General features: G+C 39.5%; 1 protein-coding gene and 1 pseudogene across 1 annotated transcript; both read right to left on the bottom strand.

The window, feature by feature from the left end:
• Nucleotides 1-1990, bottom strand: LOC128582176 (ubiquitin-conjugating enzyme E2 K-like). The gene has a single exon (XM_053585822.1). It carries the CDS (start codon nucleotides 1823-1825, stop codon nucleotides 1223-1225), a length of 603 nt encoding a protein of 200 aa, XP_053441797.1. The 5' UTR covers nucleotides 1826-1990; the 3' UTR covers nucleotides 1-1222.
• A 2853-nt stretch (nucleotides 1991-4843) lies between these two features.
• LOC128580980 (ubiquitin-like modifier-activating enzyme 6) overlaps nucleotides 4844-23433 on the bottom strand; it is a 31026-nt pseudogene continuing 12436 nt past the window's right edge.

Raw genomic sequence — 23433 nt, 5'->3', positions numbered from 1 at the left:
TGAACTTAGAATGAAATGTAACTTTAATACAAATAGAAAGTCTGACTATGTACAAGAGAAGGTAAAGTTTTCAATTCTCATATTATCAGAAACATCATAAAGAAAGCTAAATTTATAACACACTTCTATTCCTATGTGCATTTGAAGTATGTACAGTAAAACACCAACACAGCTTTCATGTGTCAATACAGGGAAGTGCAAGCCAGAGTGACTCTTAAAGAATCCAACAAAGCAATCCCTACAAAGCCCAAAATTAGGCTAAACACGACTGGAAACAGTTGATTGTATCCTTATCAGTTCTCAAAGAAAAATTTCATCAGTTTAAAAATGTCAAATTCACTGAAAAACTAAGTTGGGTTCTTTCATTAAGTTTGGTTATAGCAAAACATCAACTATTTACTGTTCTTGCAAGAGAAATAAAATTGGTAGCTCCATTTTTACATGATTATTACTTACATAAGGAAAACTTCTAAGAGTATTTGAAAAACTGTGACAAAACATTTCAAACCTATGACCTAAAAATGGAGCAAGGGATACTGTCCCTCGGCACATTTCCCCACCAAATACAAAGAAATTTACCATTAGAATATCAGCTGTGTGCGGTAAGAGGGGGAAAAACAGATAAGGTGTCCCAGTCTATTGACAAGGACGAAAAGGCTCTGAATAGGTCACCATCTTCAATTCTGGATAAATTTCATATTCAAGAATTCTCAAATGCTTAAAATGGTGGTCTTTTCAGCTACCCATCCTAAGAAGTCAAGTACAAGCATGCAAGTAAATTCACAGGCACAAAGGATCCATGTTAAAAACAGTTAAGGTAGCTGTGATGCAACACCAACAATTTGAATGGCCCTGCCACACTCAAAATATTATCTTAATTATTCAACAAAATCCTGAAGCAAACTCTTGCTAGTCTTGGTACACTGTTAAACACTAAAGTAGCATGTTTTTCCATGGTTTTAGCTTAGCTCAAAGAATTTTTACACTATCCATTAAGAAAAAAAATTAAAGTATTTCCCCTTTTTAAATTTACACAGACGTTTAATTAGCTTTATTTACAGAGCAGGGATTTTTCTTTTCAGTCTCCAATGGTGGCTAGATAACATTGTTAGGCAAGAATGCCAGTTTAAAAGAAATTTATGCAGAATCCTAAAAATAACAGATGTTGGTGCTCCTCAAGAAGAGGCAAGCTTGACTATATCAGCAGCTCTCTTTTTATGCCTCAGTTACTCAGAAGCAATTCTGTTGCAGTCTCTACATCCCATGATTTTGAAGACGAGGCCACTATTACTGCATTCCTATCAAAGCCCATAGCACATAGGTTTTCTATTTTTTTGGTGTATTCTGAACTAGAAACTGGTGCTCCAGCATACACATGTGCCCAAAGTCGAGCTGCCTGTTTGAACATTTCGGGATTTTGTTTGTACTGATTTGCTACTACTGCATCTTGTGGATCATCTGGTTCTGCAGCTGCCAATAGGGCTTGCAATGACAATAACACCGTGCGGAGAGTCATTGCTGCCGCCCATTGATCTTTCAGGATATCTAAATAAATAGCCCCTGTGACGGAACTAATATTAGGATGCCATATTTTAGTGATAAACCGGACCTTAGGAGGATTAAATGGATATGTTTCAGGTATCTTTATCTCTAGTTGATACCTTCCTCCTTCATATGGTGTGTCTGGAGGTCCTGCTATTTCTCCTCTTAATTCTGTAAAATTCTCATCTACAAGATCTACTTTAATTTGATTTTTGCTCGTCTCCTCGCTCTTCAGCACCTCCTTGAACTCCCTCTTGATTCGCTGCACCGCAATGTTGGCCATGTCTCCGCCAGCAGCTGATTCGTACCCGCCTCCTCCGCCACCGCTACAACCACCGCCGCCGCTGCCACCTCTTCCTCCACCGCCTCCGCCCTTGGCGATTCAGACCCAAGCACACGAACACTGCCACTGCCACCCCGGCCGCCGCGTTGTCCTCAGTGTGGAATCACCTCCTTGATTTATCTTTCATATTAAAGTGTAAGTGATTATGAATTGGTTTGGCAATAGTACTGAGTAAATTGGATACTTTTTTCTTCAATTATTGTAAAAGTAAAATATGTTCCAGCTCCATCATGTAAACATAAAAGAGGTAAAGTCTCTATCTTTTTTTAAGGATGTATAATATTCCATGGTATACATATACCAAAATTTATTAATCCATTTATGGGTCGATGGGCACTTGGGCTTCTTCCATAATTTGGTTTATGAATTGAGCAGCCATGAATAATCTGGTGCAAATGTCTTCATTGTAATGTCATTTTTAGTCTTTTGGATATATACTTAGTAGAGAAATTACAGGATCGAACAGCAGGTCTACTTTTAAATTGCTAAGTGATCTCCAAACATTCTTCCCAAAGAAACGTATTAGCTTGCATTCCCACCAGCAGTGCAAAAGTGTTTGCTTTTCTTCACAACCATGCCAACATTGGTAGTTTGGGGATTTTGTGATGTGGGCTACTCTTACTGGAATTAGCTGATATCTCAAAGTGGGTTTGATTTGCATTTCTCTGATGATTAAAGATGATGAGCATTTTTTTATGTGTCTGTAGGCCATGCACCTATCTTCTTCAGAGAAACTTCTGTTTAAGTCTCTTCCCCACAATGAAATTGGGATCACTTGTTCTTTCCTCATTAATAAGTTTGACTTCTCTGTGGGTGCTGGTTATCAAACCTTTGTCACAAACAACCTGCAAATATGTTCTCTCATTGTGAGAGCTTTCTGCTTCCTTTACTTACTGTGTTCTTTGCTGTGCTTTTACAGTTTGATCAGATCTCAGTAATGTATTTTTGTTGTTCCTTCAATTGCCCAGGGGGTCCTCCTCATAATGTATTCTCCCAGGCCAATTTCTTCAAGTGTTTCCACTGCACTGTCTCCAAGAATCTTTATAGTTTCATATCTTAAGTTTAAATCTTGTATCCACTGAGAGTCAATTTTTGTTAATGGTGAAAGGTGTGGGTCCAGTTTCAGTATTCTACAAGTCACCAGCCAGTTCACCAAGCACCATTTGTTAAATAGAGAATCTTTCTCCAGATTTATATTTTTGATAGGCTTATCAAAGATCAAATGATAATAAGTGTCTGGGTTCATCGCTTGATTCTCTATTCTGTTCCATACATCTACCTCTCTATTTCTGTGCCAGTACCATGTTGTTTTGATCACTATAGATTTATAGTATAGTCTGAAGTCTTGTAGCGTAATTCCTCATGATTCATTTTTATTTCTGAGTAATGTCTGGGCTATTTGAGTTTTTTTCTGATTCCATATAAAATGAAGTAATATTTTTTTCCAGATCTTTAAAGTATGACAGTGGTGCTTTAATAAGGGTTGCATTAAATTTATATTGATTTGGGTAGTATGGAGATTTTAGCAGTGTTGATTCTTCCCAGCCATGAGCATTGTATGTTTTTCCATTTGTTAACATCTTCAGCTATTTATTTTCTCATAGTTTCATAGTTCTCTTTATAGATATTTTTCACATCTTTTGTTAGGTAAATTCCCAAATATTTCATCTTCTTTGGCACTATTGTAAAAAGAAAGGAGTCCTTGACTGTTTTTTTCAGCTTGACTATTGTATATACCAACAATAGTCAAAAATTCTTCAGAGACAGGTCTCACAGATTTCCCCTACAACTATTTTCCTGCAGAGCAGAAGTTCCTGGGCTTGTCACAAGTGAAAGTCCCCTTTCTGCAGATGGAACTCAGACCACAGCACTTTAGACCCTCAGCAAGAGGCCCACCTACACAAGCTTCTGGCACCTTTTACCACAATGGCATCCTCCTGACGGGGAACTTTCCCCCTATGTATGTCTCTCCTGCTGCCAAACCACACCAGGACTGCTCCAGACAGCACCACAAACAGGCCCCCAAATTCCACTCGGGAATGCTCACTTCTCCAATCTTTTCAGAGTCCCTGAGCCTTACACAAGTAAACGTCCACTCCCAACAGGCAGAACTCAGGTCATGGGGCTTTAGGCCCCCAGTAAGAGGCCTGTCTACACAAGCTTCTGGCACTCTTTACCACAGTCGCATGCCCCTGTCTGGGAACTTTATTCCACCAGTTGCCAAACCATGGCAGAGCCCTCCAGACAGCACCCCAATCTGGCCACCGAATTCCACTCAAAAGAACACACTTCTCCAATCTTTCCACTCAATGCCTCGCTTCCCCCAAGAACAGAAAACTGCAAGAGGTTTCTTCTGGAGCCCCCGTGGAGATCTGGCCACCCCCACCTCCCCCACCACAGCCTGGGCATGCTCACAGAAACTAGCCCAAGTTTGTTAGTACTCCACAGCTCTAGCCAACTTCATCTGTCCACCACCACACTGCACACTCCAAACCACCGCTGCACACCAATATTCCACACCAGGACTGATCTGGTCCTCTCACTCTTCCCTTTTGCTCTAGGAGGACTCAGCTAAACATCCTTCCCATCTTTCATCATGCTCTGTATCCCTACTTTTAACTTCTTGATTCTTATCTTGGATCCTTATCCTTGGTCATAAATATGTTTTCATGTGTCTGTAGGCCATCTTTTTATACAAACTAATAAATACACAAATTTGTCTTAAGTATTACAAAATGGCATTCCAGTTTAAAGTTGCATGTACTCACAGCTGCAAGTGAACCATTAGACAAGTGTTTAATAAACTTCAAAATGTGCAGTTTTATACTTATGTTTTCCTTAAATTAAAGCTTCATCTAAGAGAAATTCAGAGTATGATGAGTTGATTTTTTTAGCTTCTGAATTAAGCGTACTCTTCCCCAAATGAAGTGGTCCCGGTATGACCTAGGACAACCTGCACTAATCAGGGGCAGGGCTGAAGTAGTACCTCACTGGGAGCCCAGGCAGATATTTATCTCCATCAGCATCTGTGGCAAATTACACAGTGAGATCCACATATTTCCTTTCAGTGGAAGGTTTCGGAAGTTTCTGAATTGTCAACTTTAATCTTTTTGCACGACCAGTCATTACTGGAATACAAAGCATTTTGACTCCCTGTACCACCATCATTGGCTCAATTATATACTTCTTTTTGATTGCATTTATGAAATCCAAAAATATGAAATCTTCTTTTCTATGTACAGTCCATCTATCGCACATTGTAAATGACATTCCATTTCTGATTTCAGTCTTTCTTACTTCAGATGTTTCTGTAAACACTATAATTGGAATGGCTAAGAAAACAATTTTGATTGGCTTCAAATAGATAGACACCAATTACTTTGGTCATCTCCAAGGCAACCAAGCCAGAAACTGCAGCAGTGAACGTTGCTATTGCATATATAATTTTGCCAGCTATTCACTTTATTTTGAAGTGGTCAGCTGGTTCAATGTTATATATTTTGGCATGAAGATACAATGCAGCACTGATGAAATCTGTGTCCATTACAATCATCATCTTTTTCAAATGAAAGCACTGCCATCTGATAATCCCTTTTGGTAGCTTCATTTAGATAAAATAGCCTTTCATAGCCTCTCATCTTCACTGTTAACAAGAACATGGTCTGGTTTCCTTGTACTTTCATCAGTTTGAGCAACCTTGTTGGATGGTTTGAATCCCTGAATCTTTACTTCTGAAATAATATTCAAGAAGGTATCTGCTAATAAGTCTTCTTTTGTAAATGGAATGCAATAAACTGTAGCAAACAGTTTTCCAGCATTCGGAAGGAAACTGAGGTGTAAAGGTTCATGTAAATCAAATTTTGTTGAAGATGGGGGCCTCTTTGGTGATTTCCAAAACAAACTGCTATCTTTTAACTATATGAAAGAGAGTAACAGTAAAGAATGTGGAGAGCCTTATGGTTAAAATATTTTTCAACATTTAGTCTCGGTAATTCTACACACTGGGATCAATTTCTAGGTCTTCTGTTAAGTAATTTAATAACTTGAAAACAGCCTACTTTGTGCCTAAATTGTGCCTACTTTGTATCTTTTTTTTTTGGTAAAGATCTTTTATTTATTTATTAAATCATAGCTGTGTACATTAATGCAATCATGGGGCACCATACACTGGTTTTATAGACCATTTGACATATTTTCATCACACTGGTTAACATTGCCTTCCTGGCATTTTCTTAGTTATTGTGTTAAAGATACAAAGTAACTGTACACTTTATACAGTTACTTTGTATCTTTTTCAGGACTTCCGCAGATTTACCAAAACTTTTTAAAATGAAGGCTTATGGGAAAAGGAACTTTCAAATTTATCTCATGGTCCACTGTATGGTATGCTTAATGGTGGCTGGGAAAGACTTCACAGTACAAAATGGTATTTCCTCTTTTGGGAGATCCCTATGACTATTATAATATTTTGTCAAGTGAGGTACAATATCTTCAGTGTTAGTGACCATTGTTCCAGAATCTAAGAGAGCCCTTAGACTTGTTAAGCAATGGCTGTCTACATATCTCCTGGCTTCCATATTGTCTAGTGCTGTGATAATTATATCTTGTTTGGTATAAAACTCAGCACTGTAAATGGCCTCACTTGCCAGACAGACTCTGTTCAGGTGTGCATCTATTTTTATTTGAGAATTTATTTTCAGAGTTGTATCAGGAATAGTATAACCTTAGGTTTCTGTGTGTGATGAGGGTGGAACAGGAACTGTCCATTTAACTTGGATTTTTCTCTTTTATTTTTCTGGAGATAGTCTTCTTATGTTGCCCTCAGTAGAGTGCTGTGGCTTCACATCCTACAGCAAGCTCAAGCTCCTGAGCTCAAGCAATGTTCTCTTTTTTTAAATTAAATCATAGCTGTATACAATAATGCAATCATGGGGTACAATGTGCTGGTTCCATATACAGTTTGAAATATTTTCCCTGAACTGGTTAACACAGCCTTCATGGCATTTTCTTAATTATTGTGTTCAAACCTTTATACTATACACTTAGTAAACTTCACTTGCATCCTTCCAAGATGCACCATAGGTGTGGACTCACCAATCACCCTCCCTCCACCCTTCCTCCCTCTTCTTACCCCTCCCTTGCCCCCTACCCCATGTTCTTATACTGAGATTGGGTTATAGCCTTCGTATGAAAGCTATAAATTAGTTTCATATTAGGGCTGAGTAAATTGGGTACTTTTTCTTCCATTCCTGGGATACCTTGCTAAGAAGAATATTTTCCAGCTCCATCCATGTAAACATGAAAGAGGTAAGGTCTTCATCTTTCTTTACGGCTGCATAATATTCTATGGCATAAAATACCACAATTTATTAATCTGTTCATGAGTTGATGGGCACTTGGGCTTCTTCCACGACTTAGCAATTATGAATTGGGCTGCAATAAATATTCTGGTACAAATATCTTTGTTATAATGTGATTTTTGGTCTTCTGGATATATACCTAGTAGAGGAATTATAGGATCGAATGGCAGTTCTATTTTTAAATCTCTAAGTATTCGCCAAACATCTTTTCAAAAGAAACATATTAGTTTGCATTCCCACCAGCAGTGTTCCCTTTTCTTTTTTTTTGTATTTTTATTTTTATTTTTTTTTATTAAATCATAACTGTATACAATGATATGATTATGGGGCATCATACACTCACTTCATAAACCATTTGACACATTTTGATCACAGTGGTTAACATAGCCTTTCCGGCGTTATCTCAGTTACTGTGCCAAAACATTTACATCCTACATTTACCAAGTTTCGCAAATACCCCTGTAATATGCACCACAGGTGTGATCCCACCGATTCCCCTCCCTCTACCCACCCCCCTTTCCCACTTCTCCCTATTGTTAAGTTGTAGCTGGGTTATAGCTTTCATGTGAGAGTCCCAAATTAGTTTCATAGTAGGGCTGTGTACATTGGGTATTTTTTCTTCCATTCTTGGGATACTTTACTAAGAAGAATATGTTCCAGCTCCATCCATGTAAACATGAAAGAGGTAAAGTCTCCATCTTTCTTTAAGGCTGCATAGTATTCCATGGTATACATATACCACAATTTATTAATCCATTCGTGGATCGATGGGCACTTGGGCTTTTTCCATGACTTAGCTATTATAAATTGGGCTGCAATAAACATTCTGGTACAAATATCTTTGTTATGTTGTGATTTTTGGTCTTCTGGGTATATGCCCAGCGGAGGAATTACAGGATTGAATGGCAGATCTATTTTTAGATCTCTGAGTGTTCTCCATATATCTTTCCAAAAGGAATGAATTAATTTGCATTCCCACCAGCAGTGCAGAAGTGTTCCCTTTTCTCCACATCCACGCCAACATCTCTGGTCTTGAGATTTTGTGATATAGGCTAGTCTCATTGGAGTTAGATGATATCTCAAAGTAGTTTTGATTTGCATTTCTCTGATGATTAAAGATGATGAGCATTTTTTCATATGTCTGAAGGCCGTGCGCCTGTCTTCTTCAGAGAAGTTTCTCTTCAAATCCCTAGCCCAGCCTAGGATGGGATCCCTTGTTTTTTTCTTGCTGATGCGTTTGAGTTCTCTGTGGATTCTGGTTATTAAACCTTTGTCAGAGATATACCCTGCAAATATCTTCTCCCATTCTGAGGGCTGTCTGCTTGCTCTGCTTACTGTGTTCTTAGCTGTGCAGAAGCTTTTTAGTTTGATCAAGTCCCAGTAGTGTATTTTTGAAGCTGCTTCAATTGCCCGGGGGGTTCTCCTCATGAAATACTCACCCAGACAAATTTCTTCAAGGGTTTTCCCTGCATTCTCCTCTAGTATTTTTATAGTTTCATGTCTTAAGTTTAAATCTTTAATCCAATGAGAGTCTATCTTCGTTAATGGTGAAAGGTGTGGGTCCAATTTCAGTCTTCTGCAGGTTGCCAGCCAGTTCACCCAGCACCATTTGTTAAATAGGGAATCTTTTCCCCACTGAATGTTTTTAATTGGCTTGTCAAAAATCAAATAGCGGTAAATAGCTGGATTCATCTCTTGGTTCTCTATTCTGTTCCAGATATCTACTTCTCTGTTTTTGTGCCAATACCATGCTGTTTTGATCACTATCGATTTGTAGTAAAGTTTGAGGTCTGGTAGTGTGATTCCTCCTGTTTTGTTTTTATTTCTGAGTAATGTCTTGGCTATTCGAGGTTTTTTCTGATTCCATATAAAACGAAGTAATGTTTTTTCAAGATCTTTAAAATATGACAGTGGAGCTTTAATAGGGAGTGCGTTGAAATTATATATTGCTTTGGGTAGTATGGACATTTTGATAATGTTGATTCTTCCTAGCCATGAGCATGGTATGTTTTTCCATTTGTTAACATTTTCAGCTATTTCTTTTCTTAAAGTTTCATAGTTCTCTTTATAGAGATCTTTCACGTCTTTTGTTAGGTAAATTCCCAAATATTTCATCTTCTTTGGCGCTACTGTGAATGGGATAGAGTCCTTAACTGCTTTTTCAATTTGACTGTTGTTGGTGTATATAAAGGCTACCGATTTATGAATGTTGATTTTGTAACCTGAGACACTGCTGTATTCCTTGATCACTTCTAGGAGTTTTGTAGTAGAGTCCCTAGTGTTTTCCAGATACACAATCATATCATCTGCAAAGAGCGAGAGTTTGATCTCTTCTGACCCTATATGGATACCCTTGATCGCCTTTTCTTCCCTAATTGCGGTGGCTAAAACTTCCATTACAATGTTGAAAAGCAATGGAGACAATGGGCAGCCTTGTCTGGTTCCTGATCTGAGTGGAAATGATTCCAATTTAACTCCATTCAATATGATATTGGCTGTGGGTTTGCTGTAGATAGCCTCTATCAGTTTAAGAAAAGTCCCTTCTAGACCAATTTTCTTGAGTGTTCTGATCATGAAGGGATGCTGGATATTATCAAAAGCTTTTTCTGCATCAATTGAGAGAATCATATGGTCTTTGTTTTTTAATTTGTTTATGTGCTGAATTACATTTATAGATTTACGTATATTGAACCAGCCTTGAGACCCTGGGATAAAACCAACTTGGTCATGATGTATAATTTGTTTGATGTGTTGCTGGATTCTGTTTGTTAGGATCTTGTTGAATATTTTTGCATCTATATTCATTAGTGATATTGGTCTATAATTTTCTTTTCTTGTTGTGTCTTTTCCTGGTTTGGGGATCAGAGTGATGTTTGCTTCATAGAACGTGTTGGGTAGTCTTCCTTCTTTTTCTACCTTTTGGAACAGGTTGAGTAATATAGGTACTAATTCCTCTTTAAAGGTTTGGTAGAATTCTGACGTGAAACCATCTGGTCCCGGGCTTCCTTTTTAGGGAGGTTTTGTATAGTTGATGCTATTTCTGAACTTGATATGGGTCTGTTCAACATTTCCACTTGATTCTGGTTAAGTCTTGGAAGGTGGCATGCTTCCAAGTATCGGTCTATTTCCTTCAGATTTTTCATATTTCTGAGAATAAAGTTTCTTGTAATATTCATTAAGGATTTTTTGGATTTCTGATGAGTCTGTGGTTATTTCGTCTTTGTTGTTTCTGATTGATGATATTAGGGATTTTACTCTTTTTTTCCTGATTAGGTTGGCCAGAGGTTTATCTATTTTATTGACCTTTTCAAAAAAACAGCTTTTTGATTTATTGATCTGTTGTATTATTCTTTTGTTTTCAATTTCATTTAATTCTGCTCTAATTTTGGTTATTTCTTTTCTTCTACTGGGTTTGAGGTTGGAATGTTCTTCCTTTTCCAGTTGCGTGAGATGTCCCATTAAGTTGTTAACTTCCTCTCTTTCCGTTCTCTTGAGGAAGGCTTGCAGTGCTATAAATTTCCCTCTTAGAACTGCCTTTGCAGTGTCCCAGAGGTTCTGATAGTTTGTGTCTTCATTGTCATTTTGTTCCAAAAAATTGGTGATTTCTTTCTTAATCTCATCTCTGACCCAGCTATCATTCAGCATAAGGTTATTTAATTTCCATGTTTTTGTATGGGTATGCAGATTCCTGTTGTTACTCAATTCAAGTTTTATTCCATGATGGTCTGAGAAGATGCATGGAATAATTTCTATTCCTTTAAATTTACTGAGGTTAGACTTGTGACCTAAAATGTGATCAATTTTGGAGTAAGTTCCGTGGGCTGATGAGAAGTATGTGTATTCAGTTTTGTTGGGATGAAATGTTCTGTAGATGTCTGCTAAATCTAAATATTGGATGGTTAGGTTTAAATCTAAGATTTCTTTGCTCAGCTTCTTTCTGGAGGATCGATCCAACACTGCCAAGGGAGTGTTGAAATCTCCAATGATTATGGAGCTGGAGGAAATCAAGTTACTCATGTCTGTTAGAGTTTCTCTTATAAATTGAGGTGCATTCTGGTTGGGTGCATAGATATTAATAATTGAGATCTCGTCATATTGAGTATTACCCTTAACAAATATGAAGTGACCATTCTTGTCCTTCCTTACTTTTGATGGTTTAAAGCCTACTGTATCTGCAAATAAAATTGCAACACCTGCTTTTTTCTGATTACCATTTGCCTGAAATATGGATGACCATCCTTTCACCCTGAGTCTGTATTTGTCTTTTAAGTTGAGATGTGACTCTTGTATGCAACAAATATCTGACTTGAGTTTTTGTATCCAGTCAGCTAACCTATGCCTCTTTAGAGGACAGTTTAAGCCATTCACATTGATGGAGAGTATTGATAAGTCTGGTGGAATTTTGGGTGTCGAGTTTTTCAAAGGTCCAGTGGACATTTTTAATCCTTTCGCCAGTGTGGAAGTTGGAGTTTGATCCGAAGTTTCTGGGTGATTTTACTTTTGTGGTATAGGATTGGGTTGGTCATTGTGGAGGATAGGTCCGAGAACATCCTGAAGAGCTGGTTTACTTATGGCAAATTTTTTCAACATATGAATGTCATTGAAGTATTTAATTTCTCCATCATAGATGAAACTCAATTTAGCTGGATACAAGATCCTGGGTTGAAAGTTTTTTTGCTTTAGGAGATTAAAAGTTGATGACCAGCCTCTTCTTGCTTGAAAAGTTTCAGCAGAGAGATCTGCAGTTATTCTAATATTCTTACCTTTGTACGTTATAGTTTTCTTTCGCCGGGTTGCTTTGAGAATCTTCTCTTTCATGTTAACTTTAGTGAAGCTAATTATGATATGTCTGGGAGATGGCTTATTGGGGTTGAATCGTGCTGGGGTTCTGAAGCTGTCTGCTATCTGAATTTCAGATTCTCTGGGCATGTCTGGAAAATTTTCTTTCATAATTTCATGTAGAAGGGCCTCTGTGCCCTTGGCAGCCACTTCATCGTTCTCCGGAATTCCTATAACACTTACGTTGTTTTTTTTCGAATTATCTGAGAGTTCTCTGAGTGAGTGATCCGTTTTTGCTCTCCATTTCTCTTCCTCTTTGAGAGATTGTGAGCGTTCGAAGACTTTATCTTCAATGTCAGAAATCCTTTCTTCTGCTTGCTCCATTCTGTTACTGAGGGATTCTACTGTATTTTTCATATCTTTGAGGGCTGTAAGTTCTTGTTTCAGTGTGTCTAAGTCTTTGGTGGTTTTGTCTTTAAATTCGTTAAATTCTTGAGACAATTTTTGAATTTCTCCTCGAATTCCTAATTCCATTTTATTGATCTTGTCTGCAAACCAAATTCTGAATTCGACTTCTGACATCTCAGCCAGTTGTTTATGAATGAGATCTTCAATCACATCTGCCGTATCTTTTCTTGGGGGGGGTTGATCTATTCTGGTTATTCATGTTACCAGAGTTTTTCCGCTGATTCCGCCCCATGGTTTACTCCCTTTGGTTTTTCCCCTGGGGTTTTATCGAGGGCCCGTACAGTGTTGTGGCCTGAGAAACTGGGGCCCTGTCTGGTGTGGTGGAGCAAAGTGTTTCTGTCTTGTTTTCAGCTGGTTTCTGTTCGATCCTATTGCAACTTCTACTCTGGCTTGAAGTCTCAGCTGTGTGGAAAAATCAGCAATTAAGTCACCCCGCCTGCCCACCTCTGGCCCCAGTTGGAAGAGGAGAATCAAACCTTTCTACAATCGCACACCCAGGGCACCGCCTGAAAAGTCCTCAGTCTATTAGCCCAGTTCAAAAGGTCCGAATCAACTGTCTCAATCGGCACTTGTCTCGGGTGGAAGGGTTCAAGAGGTCTCTGGGAACTGGATCACAGGGGCCTGGTTACTCCTCTGACACAGTTCACCCCAGTGCAGCGTGGAGTCAGGAGGAGCCACCCAGCAAACAGAGCAGTCTAGGAAGGTTGACGTCTCCTTCCCCACTTTGCCCCTCCGTTGGACCCAGTCACTGGTATCTCTGCAGATGGCTAACCCAGTTGCCTGCAGTGAACAGACACTCCAGGGATTTGCACCTGCCTGAATCGCAAGGAAGTCTGCCAGGCCCCCGCAGAGTGCCGCTATCTAGCAGGAGGAGATGGGGCCTGACATCTTTGAGTGTTTGATGCAGGTGATGGGAAGGAGGTGTTCACTCAGGCTTAGCCCCGTCCCTGATGGATGCTGCTAACAGAACAGAACAGAACAGACAACTTTGTGAGGTTCTGTCTCTGTTCCTGTCGTCGCCTACAGGAGACGGGCTGTTTTGAGTTCAAACGTCTTTGCTGCTGGAGATTTGCTTCTGAACACCTCTCTGGGTCGGCCCCGCCCTGGAAGCTTCCCGGGTTTGTGAGCCGCGTCACCCGGTGGCCTCCTCTGGTTGCCCAGGGAGACAGGGGGTGTGGCCTCAGAATATCCAGAAGTGAGCATTCTGCCGTTAAAGAAAAAACGGCTGTTGATCTACCTCCAGGGAACTGCTGCTCTGGTGTGGGCACTCAGGCGACCCTTTTCTCCTCTGTCCCGCGCCCCAGAGTCAGCACTGAGCGGCTGCAGTTTGTGCTGGGTTCACACCCCTTAAGAGATCCCCCAAGAATCAGAACTCTTGGGGGATGGGCCCCCAGACCGCAATTGGGAGTGGGGCGGGGGGAAGCTAGAGTTTCATTCAGTTTTACGCAATACTACGGTCCGGGGAGGGCTCCTGCACTGCACAGCTGGGAAGTGCCGCCAAGGCTTGATTTCCCCTCAGCAGAGTGCCCTCTCCTCGCTCACGTATCCCAGAGTCAGCGCTGACCTGACGCAGCTCAGTCACTGTGCTCTCCCCTCGAGAAATCACCCAAGGATCCGAACTCCTGGGGGACAGGCCCTCAGACCCCGAGTGAGAGTAGGGGTTCTCAGCTCTCAGCGGGGAGGCCAGAGTCTTATTCAGTCTTGGGCCCGTATGCCCGGGGAGGGTTGGTGCACTGCACCGCAGGGAAGTGCCGCGAGGCATGACTCCCCCTGAGCCCGGTGCCCTCTCCTCACTCGGCGCGCCTCAGAGTCAATGCTGACCATTCGCAACTCGGGGACTGTCCACTCCCCTTGAGAAATCACCCAAGGATTCGAACTCCTGGGGGATAGTCCCTCAGACCCCGAGTGAGAGTAGGGGCTCTCAGCTCTCAGCGGGGAGGCTAGAGTCTTATTCAGTCTTGTGCCCGGGGAGGGTTGGTGCACTGCACCGCAGGGAAGTGCCGCGAGGCGTGACTCCCCCTCAGCCCGTTGCCCTCTCCTCACTCGCGCGCCTCAGAGTCAATGCTGACCAGTCGCAACTCGGGGACTGTCCACTCCCCTTGAGAAATCACCCAAGGATCCGAAGTCCTAGGGGACAGGCCTCCAGACCTCAGTGGGCGGGAGGGGAGCGCCGGGGATTCAGGGTTGCCGGCAAAGGATTCCCAAAGTTTTATTCAGCCCTATGTCTGGCAGGAGAACGCCACGGCACCCCAGTAGGGGAGGTAGGTCCAGTTTTTAGCAGGTCTCTCCCGTGGAGTGTAGTGGGAGGGCCTTTAATTTCTGCCCGCTTGTTCAATTTTGGGGCTCTTGAGCCGGTCTCATGGGGGAGGGGGACTCCCGTCCGCTTGGTGGTGGATTTTGTACCTTTTGTTTGCGTCCTTGTGATCACAGCTTGCCTCAGCGGTGTTGATGTGCGTTCTTCAGCCTTCTCTCTTGGTGAGGCTCAAGTCCACCAGGATACTTACTAAATTCCTGTCCCTTAACTCTCCTTCTGGACGGGAGCCTTTGTTGAAAGCTGGCTTCAGTCCGCCATCTTGTCTCCCCCAGTGTTCCCTTTTCTCCACATCCGCGCCAACATCTCTGGTTTGGGGGTTTTGTGATGTGAGCTAATCTTACTGGTGTTAGATGATATCTCAAACTAGTTTTGATTTGCGTTTCTCTGATGATTAAAGATGATGACCATTTTTTCATGTGTCTGTAGACCATGCACCTGTCTTCTTCAGAGAAGTTTCTCTTCAAGTCCCTTGCCCACCCTGAGATGGGATCACTTGTTTTCTTCTTGCTAATATGTTTCAGTTCTCTGTGGATTCTGGTTATTAAACCTTTGCCAGAGACATAACCTGAAAATATCTTCTCCCATTCTGAGGGCTTTCTGCTTGCTTTACTTACTATGTTCTTGGCTGTACAGAAGCTTTTTAGTTTCATCAGGTCCCAGTAGTGTACTTTTGATGCTGCTTCAATTGCTTGGGGGAGGGGGTCCTCCTCATAAAATATTCACCCAGAACTATTCCTTCAAGAGTTTTCCCTGCAATTTCTTCTAGTATTTTTATATTTTCAGGTCTTAAGTTTAAATATTTAATCCAGTGAGAGTCTATCTTAGTTAATGGTGAAAGGTGTGGGTCGAGTTTGAGTCTTCTACAGGTTGCCAGCCAGTTCACCCAGCACCATTTGTTAAATAGGGAATCTTTTCCCCACTGAATGTTTTTAATTGGCTTGTCAAATATCAAATAACAGTAAGTACATGGGTTCATTTCTTGGTTTTCTATTCTGTTCCATACTTCTACCTCTCTATTTTTGTGCCAGTACCATGCTGTTTTGATTACTATTGATTTATAGTATAGTCTGAGGTCTGCTAGCGTAATTCCTCCTGCTTTGGTTTTATTTCTGAGTAATGTCTTGGCTATTTGAGTTTTTTTCTGACTCCATATAAAAAGATATATATATATTTTTTGAGATATTTAAAGGATGACAATGGAACTTTAATAGGGATTGCATTAAAATTGTGTATTGCTTTGGGTAGTATAGACATTTTGACAATGTTGATTTTTACCAGCCACGAGCATGCTATGTTTTTTCATTTGTTAACATCTTCAGCTATTTCTTTTCTTAGAGTTTCATAGTTCTTTTACAGAGATCTTTCATGTTCTTTGTCAGATAAACTCCCAAATATTTCATCTTCTTTGGCACTACTGTCAATGGAATAGAGTCTGTGACTGTTTTTTCAGTTTGGCTATTGTTGGTATATATAAAGGTGACGGATTTATGGGTGTTTATTTTGTATCATGAGACATTGTTGCATTCCTTGATCACTTCTAAGAGTTTTGTAGTAGAATACCTGACGTTTTCCAGATATACAATCATATCATTTGCAAAGAGTGAAAGTTTGATCTCAAGGATAGCTGACTGGATGCAGCCTCTGATATAGGCTCCTGTCCAGAGAGAAGGATAAGTTCCAGAGGGTATCCATTGAGCTGAAGACAGGAAGCCCAGCTGAGATAACTACAGGTCACCCTTGCTGAGGCAAGCTGCAATTCCAAGACAAAAATCTCCAGGTACAAAATTCAACCAAAAAAAAAAATGCCCGACCCATCCCCCAAGAAAGCTGTGGGTACTTTTCTTCCTTTTACTTCACTCTTCATTTGCTCCTGTGGGATTTCTACAGGCAAGTATTGAACTGAGGATCTCTTGTCTCAACCCACAGGTGAGAGCAGGAAGAAGTGGGGACTACTTCCTCCAGAGGGACCCAGCGGTGACTCTGAACATTCTCTTACCAGGCAGAAAAATTGAACTTACATTTTCCCTGCCATTCTGAACTGTCAGTCCATCCTTCCCCCCAACCAGATAAACCAGATCCCTAACTCCTGCAGAGACTGAGGGAGGAGGCTTATGAGCAGTGCTCCATGCCAGCCTGCCTGACCAAGTAACCCACTTCCTGCCTGGTGGGTCCCCCGCTCCCTCCCCATCTCCAAGCTGCGCAGTCCCTTGGAGACCACCAAGGCCAGCACCATGCCCTGCCCGCTTGGAGACCACAAAGGCCGGAGCCGCACCCAGCCCACCAGGAGACTGCCGAGGATCATTCTCTCACGGATCTCTGAGATAATTCGAAGAGGTCCAATATTCACCTTACAGGAATACCTAAAAGTGATGAGCTTGCTGTGAAGGATACAGATGCTTTGCTTCATGAAATAAAGAGAATTTTCCTGGCATGCCCAGAGATTCTGAAATTCAGATAGCAGACAGTTTTAGAACACCGGCACAACTCAACCCAAATAAAAATTCTCATAGACACATTATAATTAACTTCGCTAATGTTAATATGAAGGAGAAAATTCTGAAAGCATAAGACGTAGGTAAACCATAACATACAAGGGGAAGAACATTAGAATGACAGCAAATCTCTCTGCTGAAACCTTACAAGCTAGAAGAAGGTGGTCATCGACCTTTAATCTCCTTAGACAAAATAGCTTTCAACCCAGGATCGTATATCCAGCTAAACTGAGTTTTATCTATGATGGAGAAATTAAATATGTTAATGACATTCACATGTTGAAGAAATTTGCCATAACTAAACCAGCTCTTCAGGAAAGTCTCAGACCTACCCTCCATAATGAACAACACAATCCTCCACCACCAAAGTAAAATCACTCAGAAACTTTTGATCAAATTCTAACTTCCACAGTGGCAAGAGGATTAAAAATGTCCACTGGACATTTGCAAAACTCAATACCCAGAACTCTGTTGGGTTTATCATTACTCTCACTTAATGTGAATGGCTTAAATTGCCCTCTAAAGAGACACAGGTTGGCTGACTGGATACAAAACTCAGGCCAGACATCTGCTGCCTTCAAGAATCTCACCATACCTTAAAAGATAAACAAAGACTCAGGCTGAAGGGATGGTGATCTATAATTCAGGAAAATGGAAATCAGAAAAAGCAGGTGTTGCAATTTTATTTGCAGATACAATAGGCTTTAAATGAATCAAAGTAAGAAAGGTCAATAATGGTCACTTTTTATTTGTTAAGGGCAACACTCAACATGATGAGATTTCAATTATCAACATCTATGCACCCAACCAGAATGTGCCTGAATTTATTAGAGAAACTCTTACTGACATAAGCAACTTGATTTCCCCGAGGACCATAATTGTTGGAGACTTTAACACTCCTTTGGCAGTGTTGGATCGATCCTCAAAAAAGAAGTTAAGCAAGAAAATTTTACAATTAAACTTAACCATTCAACATTTGCAGGTAATGACATCTAAAGAATATTTCATCCTAACATAACTGAATACTCATTCTTGTCATCAGCCCATGGATTATCTTCCAAAATTGATCACATCTTAGGTCACAAGTCTAACCTCAGCAAATTTAAAAGAATAGAAATCATTCCTTGTATTTTCTCAGACCACTATGGAATAAAAGTTGAACTCAGTAACAACAGGAATCTCCACATGCATACAAAAACATGGAAACTAAATAACCTCATGCTGAATGATAGCTGGGTCATAGACGAGATTAAGAAGGAAATTACCAAATTTTTGGAACAAAACAATAATGAAGAAACGAACTATCAAAACCTCTGTGATACAGCAAAGAAAATCCTAAGAGGAAAATTTATAGCGTTGCAAGCCTTCCTCAAGAGAACAAAAAAAGAAGAAATCAATAACTTAATGGGTCATCACAAGCAACTGGAAAAGTAAGAACTTTCCAACCCTAAACCCAAGAGAAGAAAAGAAATAACTAAAATTAGAGCAGAACTTCATGAAATTGAAAAAAAAAAAAAGAATCATACAACAGATCAACCAAAGAGTTGGTTTTTTGAAAAGGTCAATAAAATAGATAAACCATTGGCTAACCTAACCAGAAGTAGAAGAGTAAAATCCCTAATTTCATCAATCAGATAAGATAGAGGCCAAATAACAATGAACTTCTCAGAAATTCAAAAAATCCTTAATGAATACTACATAAAACTCTACTCTCAGAAGTATGAAAATCTGAAGGAAATAGATCAATACTTGGAAACATGTCACCCTCCTGGACTTAGCCAGAAAGAAGGGAAAAGTTTAAACATGCCTGTAAGAAGCTCTGAAATAGCATCAAGTATAAGAAATCTCCCCAGAAAGAAAAGCCTGGGATCAGATGGCTTCGCAACAGAATTCTACCAAACCTTTAAAGAGGAACTAGTACATATATTACTTAATCTTTTCCAATACATAGAAAACTAAGGAATACTTTCTAACTCATTCAGTGAAGCAAATATCACCCTGATATCCAAACCAGGAAAAGTCCCAACAAGAAAAGAAAATTATAGACCAATATCTCTAATGAATATTGATGCAAAAATATTCAATAAGATCCTAGCAAACAGAATCCAACAGCACATCAAACAAATTATACACCACAACCAGGTGGGTTTCATCCCAGGGTCCCAAGGAAGGTTCAATATACACAAATCCATAAATATAATACATCACATCAAAAAATTAAAAACTAAAGACCATATGATTCTCTCAATTGATGCAGAAAAGGCTTTTGACAATACCCAGCATCCTTTCTTGATTGGAACGCTTAAGAAAAGAGGTATAGAAGGAACATTTCTTAAACTGATAGAGGCCATCTGCAGCAAACCACAGCCAATATCATAGTGAATGGAGTAAAATTGAAGTCATTTCCACTCATCAGGAACAAGGCAAGGATGCCCACTGTCTCCATTGCTTTGTAACATTGTCATGGAAGTCTTAGCCACAAATATCAGGCAAGAGAAGGCAATCAAGGGGATCCAAATAGAACCAGAGGAGATATAATTGTCACTCTTCACAGACGATATGATTATATATCTGGAAAACCCCAGGGAATCAACTGCAAAACTCCTAGAAGTGATCAAGGAATACAGTAACATCTCAGGATACAAAATAACACACATAAATATGTAGCCTTTATATACATCAACAATAGTCAAGGGGAAAAAACAATCAAAGATTCTATTCCCTTTACAATAGTGCCAAAGAAGATGAAATATCTGGGAGTGTATCTAACTAAGGACATTAAAGATCTCTATGAAGAGAACTATAAAACTCTGAGAAAAATAGCTGAAGATGTTAACAAATGGAAAAATATACCATGCTCATGGCTAGGAACAATCAACATTGTCAAAATGTCTTAATAGACATTTTAAAATGTCTATTAACTACCCAAAGCAATTTACAGATTAAGGTGATCCCTATTAAAGCACCTCTCTCATATTTTAAAGACCTGGAAAAATTAGTACATCCTTTTATATAGGAACAGAAAAATCCTCAAATAGCAAAGACATTACTCAGAAATAAAAACAAATTGGGAGGAATCAGGTTTCAGAGTTCAGACTATATTATAAATTGATAGTGATCAAAACAGCATGGTACTGGCACAAAAATAGAGAGGCAGATGTATGAAACAGAATTAAAGACCAAGAGGTGAACCCAGGCACTTATCATCATTTGATTTTCGATAAGCCTATTAAAAATATAAATTGGGAGAAAGATTCCCTATTCAATAAATGGTGCTGGACAAATTGGCTGGCAACTTGTAGAAGACTGAAATGGACCCACACCTTTCTCTAACAAAAATTGGCTCTCACTGGTTAAAGGACTTAAACTTAACACATGAAACTATAAATATTCTTAGAGAGAGTGCAGGGGAAACGCTTGAGAAAATTGGCCTGGGAGAATACTTCATGACGAAGACACCCTGGGCAATTGAAGCAACATCAAAAATACAATCCTGGCATCTGATCGAATTAAAAGCTTCTGCACTGCCAAGAACACACTAAGTAAAGCAAATAGACAGCCCTCAGAATGGGAGAGGATTTTGCAACTTATACTACCGACAAAGGTCTAATAACCAGAATCTACAGAGAACTCAAACTTATTACTAAGCAAAAAACCAGTGATCCCATTTCATTGTGGGCAAGGGACATGAACAGAAGCTTCTTTGAAGAATACAGGCACATGGCCTACAAACACATGAAAAAATGCTCACCATCTTTAATCATCAGAGAAATGCAAACCAAAACCACTCTGAGATACCATCTAACTCCAGTAAGAGTAGCCCACATCACAAAATCCCAAAACAACAGATGTTGGCGAGGATGTGGAGAAAAGGGAACACTTCTGCACTGCTGGTGGGAATGCAAGGTAATATGTTCCTTTGGGAAGGAAGTTTGGAGAACACTCAGGGATCTAAATGTAGACCTCTGGTTTGATCCTCCAATTCCTCTTCTAGGTGTATATCCAAAGGACCAAAAATCATTTGGCAATAATGATATTTGCACCATATTGTTCGTTGCAGCTCAATTCATAATTTCCAAGTCATGGAAAAGCCCAAGTGCCCATCGACCCATGAATGGATTAATAAATTGTGGTATATGTATACCATGGAATACTATGCAGCAGTAAAACAAAATGGAGACTTTATGTCCATACCTCCTTTATGTTTACATGGATGGAGCTGGAAAATATTCTTCTTAGTAAAAGTATCTGAGGAATGGGGGGAAATGTATCCAATGTACTCAGTACTACTGTGAAACCAATTTATAATCACTCACACTTGCATATGAAAAATGAAACACAACTTTAGGCTATGATGAAGGAGGGAAGGGAAGGATACGGGATTGGGAGGGGATGGGAGGGATAGTAGGAAATAGTAGGGGGACCACAACTATGGAGCACATTGCAAGTACAAGTTGGTTTTATCATGTGTAGAACACAAATGTCCTAAAGCTATAATTGGGTAAATGAGATGAAAGCTATATTGATTAGTATGATGTAAGCACTCCAATTTTTACAAATAATCAACACACTGAAATGGGCGTAAATGTATTTATGATCTATGTACAAAAGACTTAATAAAAAATAAATAAAGGAAGAAAACAAAAAATAAAATCCATGCATTTTTTATGTAAATTATACATAATAAAATAAAATTACCATTACCTCCCTTGCCTATGTTTTTGTATTGTATAGTTACATAACACATTAAGAAAGCATGCATAAAACTACAGAATAAATTTACTTTTAATATTACTTCATATCATTACTTCATTATATTTGATTTATTCTGTAATCTATGTATTTTTCTACACATTTAAAAACAGTATTCTCAGATAGGTTTCATGTGAGCACTATTAAGTTTTTTAAAATTCTGTGCCAAAAACAGGACTTAACTAGCTGCTAGACTCCAGAAGCTATAGCTTTATTTACCATGGCACGAAAAATAAATTTATAAATTCTATATTCTCTAATTCAGTCCTAGTTAGACATTAAAGTGCAGCCAGAACCTGCCCTTTGTTCATGATTCCAAATCAGTTATAAATTCTGTTTAACTTATTTGTATTTTGTGTCTTGTCAATGATGACTTTCTCTCAGGTGAAGAATAATTAACACACTTTGTTGTGTTTTTTTTTTACTAAGTCTTTTGTGCATAGATCAATTTATCAGAAATACTTTAATTAAACTGCCTCCTTAAGAGGAATGACAAATCAAAGAAGCCATCTAAAAAAATTAAAAGTTGTTTTATTCTTACAGATTTTTGAAGAACAAACAAAAGAAATCATTAAATAATCAGTCATGGGTTTTATGAACTGAGACCATTTAGTTTTTTAAATCCTATTATTTCAAACAGCGTGTTCAAATTTAGAGATTAATAGGTTATGTGTCAGGTGCCCATAGTCTAGTTGGGGAAAGCTTTTTAGTAATATAATGTGAACTTCTCCTACCATTATCATTTTACATTGAATGCAACGAGCTCACACAGAAAGGAAAGCTTCACAGCCGAAACATTTTATTTATTTTTTTATTTTTTATGCTTAAAACTAGTGAATTTTATTCTACCTAAATTAAATCTCAGTAAAGTTTACTTTTTTTATTAAGTCATATACACATATTTCATTGAGCTCGCTTTTCCAGCTGGCTTTACTTGACTTGGACATCAATTGTCGCAGGAGGGCTCTGTGGCACTGGGCATAGTAGCAGCGGCTGCGCTCTAGCGGCCCCTCTGGTCCTGCTCCTCTGCGCTCCCAGGTGCCCCACAGTTGGCGGGAACCCGGACTGAGGCACCTCCCTGAAGCGGGGATCTTTCTTCCCCTGGGGTCATGTCATATTTCTCAATTACTTCTGACCATGGAGAACTGGAAGACAAGCCTCCAGCGCCTCCTGTGCCAATGAGCAGCATCATTTTTAGCACTGGAAGCAAAGACACTTTGTCAGCCAATCACGGTTTGAAACCTGGGCCTTAAATGACAGAGACTTCTTGAAGTGTTGAGTTACTTTAGTTTTTTGAACTATTTCCCTCCTCAAATAAGTGGAGATATTCATATAAAAAACAGGAGAAAAGAAAAAGGGTGCAATGTATTTGCTGGTAGACAT

The sequence above is a fragment of the Nycticebus coucang genome, chromosome 3, assembly GCF_027406575.1.
Source record: "Nycticebus coucang isolate mNycCou1 chromosome 3, mNycCou1.pri, whole genome shotgun sequence".
NCBI lineage: Eukaryota > Metazoa > Chordata > Mammalia > Primates > Lorisidae > Nycticebus > Nycticebus coucang.
This window is presented reverse-complemented; position numbering and strand designations above follow the sequence as displayed.

Bases quoted from the DNA above. Each gene is read 5' to 3' on its own strand.
- LOC128582176 (XM_053585822.1), bottom strand. From the start codon at position 1,825: ATGGCCAACATTGCGGTGCAGCGAATCAAGAGGGAGTTCAAGGAGGTG.